The 6,000-nt window shown below is 40.9% G+C and overlaps 1 protein-coding gene across 1 annotated transcript in view; it reads right to left on the bottom strand.

The window, feature by feature from the left end:
- The window catches only part of PKD2 (polycystin 2, transient receptor potential cation channel), a 47,428-nt gene that overhangs the window by 15,229 nt on the left and 26,199 nt on the right, over positions 1-6,000 (bottom strand). Inside the window, exons 6-7 of the mRNA XM_021712049.1 lie at positions 4,968-5,149; positions 3,895-4,015 (exon numbers count right to left, since the gene is read on the bottom strand). Coding sequence (XP_021567724.1) covers positions 3,895-4,015; positions 4,968-5,149 — 303 coding nt within the window. The remainder of the gene's footprint in view (positions 1-3,894; positions 4,016-4,967; positions 5,150-6,000) is intronic.

Here is a 6,000-nt window from a genome sequence, read left to right as displayed (position 1 = left end):
CACCTCAGCCTCCCAAAGGCGCGGGATTACAGGCTGAGCCACCGAGCCCGGCTTCTATGTCTAATTTTTAAGATTTATTTATAGTAAGTCCCCTACATACGAACCTTCACGTTGTGAACTTTCAAAGATGTGAATGTGTGTTTGCATGTCCCATCACATGAGTTAACATGTCTGGTGTCCATTGTCACGGGTACACAACCTCTACAAGTGGTTGTGCTTTTATGTACTTTATTGTACAGTACTGTATATTTGTTTTTATGCATTATTTGTGTGAAAAAGAATAATAAACCTATTATAGTATAGCTGATTGTTAGTCAGGTACCCAGGCTAAATTTGTGGGGCTTATGAACAAATCAGACTTATGAACATGCTCTCAGAATGGAACTTGTTGGTACGTAGGGGACTTCTGTACTTATGTTTATGTTGCATCTAAAAGGGGAAATCGAATAATTTCTCCCTTACAGATTTGAGGGTTCATGAGACAATCCATGTAAAGTGCTTAGCAAGGTCCTAACCCAGGTGCTACCTATTTGATAGCTACTATATTATTATTCAGTCACATTGTGTTCATTTTCCTGAGATTCTCTTCCTCAGAAGACTCCGTTTGTATTTCCAGCACTTTTTTTCAACAGATTTTCTTGGTGCCCTGCACCCTACAGATCAGGGTCCTTTTCTGCATGCTCTTTCTTTGTTTTTCCTTTTTAGCAACTCACTATGAATTGTAACTGCAGAGCTGTGTATTTCAATACATCTGTTTCTCCATGAGTCCCGGAACTCTTTACAGGGGATGAGTGGTTCTGTTTTCTTTACCACAATATCCTCAGTCTCTAACACAGTGCCTCATAGTATACAATAAACACAAACTACTACAATCTGTATTATATACTATCTATAAATGTATATAGGAAAACCTTGGCTCAGTAAATATTAAGTGATTGACAAATGAACAAATAGGACTCTCTTATTTTAATGGGCTACTGAATCTCTATCAATGAAGGAAGATTCTGTAGCAGAAATGAGAATATAGAATTCATATAAATTTTTGCCTAAATGCGCAATTCCAAGGGCAGATAATGGAGTTGGAATAACAACTTCCACCTCCTCCCTCCTAATCCAGGCATCTAATGTTCTAGTTTTGCTTCCAAATACCATCAACTAATGCCTGCAAATGTCTCCGTTGAAATGGATCAAAGTGTGTGTCTTCTGAGGAGATTTTGAAAAATAAAAAGTGGCCTGGGCATGGTGACTTATGCCTATAATCCCAGCACTTTGGGAGACTGAGATGGGAGGACTACTTGAGGCCAGGAGTTTGAGATCAGCCTGGGCAACATAGTTAGACACCGTCTCCACAAAAAAACAAAAATAAAAAACAACAAAAAAACTAGCTGTATGTGGCGGCATGCACCTGTAATCCCAGCTACTCAGGAGGCTGAGGTGGAAGGATTGCCTGAGTCTAGGAGGTCATGACTGCGGTGAGCTGTGATTGTGCCACTGCACTCTAGCCTGGGTGACAGAGTGAGATTCTGACTCAAAAAAGAAAAAAAAAAAAGACATACAGGAAGAGGCTGAGAAAGGGGCTCTTGAAGGTATAGGAAAAGGAAGTTCACCCACCTCTCCCAGGCTGCCTGACAAGGTTCACTTAACTGTCAGACTGACGTCTGCCCTAGGAGGTCTTTCCTTGTTGATGGGGAGAGGAAAGTATGAGTGCTTCCTGCCTTCGCTGAGCCATTTCACACCACTGTGACTTCCGGTTAAACTGGAACAATAAATGAACACCAGGCAGCTGGCTCGGTAAGGTGGCTAGGTCTATACTCAGTGTTCTCTGTCTCTCTCTCTCTCTCTCTGTCTCTGTCTCTCTCTTTTTGTCTCTGTCTGTCTGACTCTCTGGGGTACGAGGAGAGCAATTCCTTTTTGTGCAGTAGTATAAAATGTTATTTTAGTATAAAATAATTCATTCTGGTGCCTGATGTGATAAAATGACTGAACAATTGAGAAGGTGCAGCCTAATTGAGAAGGAAACCAGCATTTCCATGGCCATGATTCTGTTCTTCTACTGAAAGACTGATCTACCTAGAAAGCCAGGTGGCCTGAGGGCCACTGAAGTCTCGGCTGCAGGACTCTCCATTCCTGGTTTCTGCGCTCTTAACAGAGATTCAGGGGTTCCTGGACGCAAAGTACTACAGATGCTAGAGAATAAAACAAAGGCTTATTCTTCCCTGTTTTTTTTGTTTTGTTTTGTTTTTTGAGTTGGAGTCTCACTCTGTCGCCCAGACTGGAGTGCAGTTAGCCGCTCCCGGCCACCGCAGCCTCGACCTGCTGGGCTCCGGCAATCTTTCTGCCTCAGCCTTCCAAGTAGCCAGAATTACAGGCATGCGCTACCACGCCTGACTGATTTTTTGATTTATTGTAGAGATGAGGTCTCGCTGCCCAGGTGGGTCTCGAACCCGTGGGCTCAGGCAATCCACTCACCTCAGCCTCCCAAAGGCGCGGGATTACAGGCTGAGCCACTGAGCCCGGCTGTTTTTTTTTTTTTTTTTAAAGACAGGATCTCACTCTTGTCATCCAGGCTGGGGTGCAGTGGTGTGATCCTAGCTTACCACAGCCTCAACCTTCTGGGCTCAGGTGATCCTCCTGCCTCATTCTCCTCAGTAGCTGGGATTACAGGTGTGTGCCACCATGCCTAGCTAATTTTTGTATTTTTTCTTTTGTAGACACAAGGTCTCACTATGTTGTCCAGGCTGGTCTTGAACGTCTGGTCTCAAGTGATTCTCCCTCCCTACCCTCCCAAAGTGCTGGGATTACAGGCATGAGCCACTGTGCCCAGCCAATTTTATTTTTATTTTTCTTCTTTCTTTTTTTTTTTGAGTTGGAGTCTCACTCTGTCAGCCAGGCTGGAGTGTAATGGCATGATTACAGCCACTGCAGCCTCAATTGGCTGAGTTTAGGCAATCCTTCCACCTCAGCCTCCCGAGTAGCTGGAATCACTGGTATGCGCGACCCTGCCTGGCTAATTTTTTGATTATTGTAGAGATGAGGTCTCGCCAAGTTGCCCAGGTTGGTCTCAAACCCGTGAGCTCAGGCAATCCTCTCACCTTGGCCTCCCAAAGTGTTGGAATTACAGGCATAAGCCACTGCGCCTGGCCCCAAAACATCTTTTTTAAAAAAACCTTAACTAACTTAAGGCAAAAACATTAGAAATGTTCATTTGTGACAAATCAAGAGAATAAGAAAATTATTTCTGAAATTTGTTTTTAAAGCAATTTCCATTCTTTGTGAATTTAGTTTTAAACTTAATATTTAAATCTTTGTAGCCAGTCTCAAGATATGTGAAATATAAACAAGTTAAAACAGAATATCTTAATCTTGACAAGTAAGAAGGCACTGAAATATGACTCTGGACATTCTGGGTCTAACTTGCTTTGTCATTTCTTCTTTTTTAAAAAGAAAAGAGGAAAGAGAAAAGTGAAAAGTCATGCCAGCAAGTGACTGTGAAAGTGCTGACATGTGTGTTAGAAAGACATGTGAGCACATTCTACCTTTTAGGCAGAGCACTATTTTAGGAGTAGAAAGAGGAATTTATCCTCCTCCATATATTTTAGGTATCTTTGTAAATCTGCACTTGATCTAACTTTGGTTTTACATTGAATACACACATATACATAGATAAATGAAAGATATTTGACACATATACATGAATCAATAGAAAAGATATTTGAATAGGGTTTAACATTGTGAATCAATAAAAGGAAAATAAAATAAGTTTTCTAATATCTGCATTTTTTGACTTCCTGGGTCTTTATTTAAAATAAGGCATACAGTGTGAGAAAAAAGAGACGATGATGATTTATGAACATGATGCTTAAATCACCTCGCTTTAAACAAAAATATACATACCAAAAGAATGAAGAACATAAAGAACACAAAGGTAGTAAAATAAAGTGGTCCCAAGATTCGGTTAGCTTCCTCAAGCTCTGCAAAGTTGATATCGCCCAAAATGATACGGAATTGAGTGAAGCTATAAAAACAAAACAAAACACCACAATACGAAAACAATGGCCAGTTGTTGATGATACATTTGTTAAAGATGATTTCACATTTCTAGCTCTTTTAGCAGTACAGGCTTTTAAAAAAAAAGATTTTTGAAGGATAACTAAATGGTTTGTGTTCAAAGATCCAGTATTTTCATATGCACTCAGAATGAGGTCAAAGTGCCTGGGTGTTGCCTGCAAGTTTTACTCAGCAAAATTGTTTCCATTTCTGACTTACGAAATACAACGTTAGTTAGGGATCCCTGCACACAAATCCTTATTAATACCCATTATCAGGGACTTCTCCTTTGCTAACTCATTTCTAAATGGCATGGGATTCTGATACTAGCTTTTTTTTTAGTATCATATTTGGGAACTTGGGAAAAAGACTGAGCATATCCTAGAATTTTTTCTTAGAAAATAATTTGAAGTTCAAACTATATAGCAACAATATTCCACAGGAATAATAAGAGACAAATGACCTTTGAAAAGCAACCATCTGTACTTGGTGCTAAGTTGACCTCGGCCTTTGGAATAGTGTTGGTTGACTATGACTATTCTATTACATCCTACATTCTACTACCACCTTAAGCAGCAGTATTTCATTTTTTTTTTTTTTTTAAAGACAAGGTCTTTCTATGTTGCCCAGCCTGGTCTCAAACTCTGGGCTGCTTTCAAGCAACCCTCTCACCTTGGTTTAAAAAAAAAGTGCTGAGATTATAGGCGTGAGCCAGTGTCCAGCCAGCAGCTGCATTTCAGAATGTATTGCCTTCTTTGCATTGGGTAGTCAATGTTTCTGGAAAAGGTAACTAATTCTTATTTGAAATAACTATTTTTAAACACTCAGTGGTCAGATAGCAACCATACAGATTTCTTTATCTTTGAGAAGGCAGTGACATCTCTGATGACATTTTTTTTCTTACTTTCATGTATACTTACATACACTCTTGGAAGGTACTGAAGTCATCAACCTGAGTGCCAAAGACAAGATATGCCAGCTGGGCATATGCTAAGAAAATAATGAAGAACATGATAGCAAAGCCAAACAGGTCTTTGGCACACCGAGACATGGTTGTGGATAGCTGGCTCATGGTCCTGTTGAAATTGATGAACTTGAAGAGCTGGAGGAAAGAGGGAAGACATCAGTAGATAAATGGATGAACAACATATGGCATATACATATAGTGAAATATTATTCAGTCCTAAAAAGGCATGCAATCCTGACACATGCTACAGCGTGGACAAATGCTGACAACATCATCCCACGTGAAATATGCGTGACACAAAAGGACAAATACTACATGATTCCACTTATTTGAGGTACTTACAGTGGTCTAATTAATAGAGATAGAAAGTAGAAGCTGGGCTCGGTGGCTCATGCCTGTAATCTCAGCACTTTGGGAGGCTAAGGCTAGAGGATTGCCTGAGCCCACAGTTTCGAGACCAGCCTGGGCAGCTTGGCGAGACCTCATCTCTACAATCAATCAAAAAAATTAGCTGGGCATGGTGGCACGTGGCTGTAGTTCTAGTCACTTGGAAGGCTGAGGCAGAAGGATCGCCTGAGCCCAGCAGGTTGAGGCTGAGGTGGCCGTGAGTGTGCCACTGCACTCTATCCTGGGCGAGAGTAAGACAACAAACAAAATTTTAAAAAAAGAATAGGTCGAGCACAGTGGCTCATGCCTGTAACCCCAGCACTTTGGGAGGCTGAGGTAGGAGGATTGCTTAAGCCCAGGAGTTCAAGACCAGCCTGGGCAACATGAAGAGACCAATATCTCTAAAATAAAAATAAAAATAAAAAAAATAAAATAAAATAAGCTGGGCATGGTGGTATGTGTCTGTAGTTCCAGAAACTCAGGTGGCTAAGGTAGAAGGATTGCCCGAATCTAGGAGTTTGAGGCTTCAGTGAGCCATGATTGTTCCACTGCACTCCAGCCCAGGCTACAGAGTAAGATCCCTGAATCAAAAACAACAA

The sequence above is a fragment of the Carlito syrichta genome, unplaced genomic scaffold (genome assembly GCF_000164805.1).
Source record: "Carlito syrichta isolate Samal-C Ts95f unplaced genomic scaffold, Tarsius_syrichta-2.0.1 Scaffold303036, whole genome shotgun sequence".
Lineage (NCBI taxonomy): Eukaryota > Metazoa > Chordata > Mammalia > Primates > Tarsiidae > Carlito > Carlito syrichta.
Note: the sequence above shows the minus strand (reverse complement) of the source record. Positions and strands in the feature narration are given on the sequence as shown.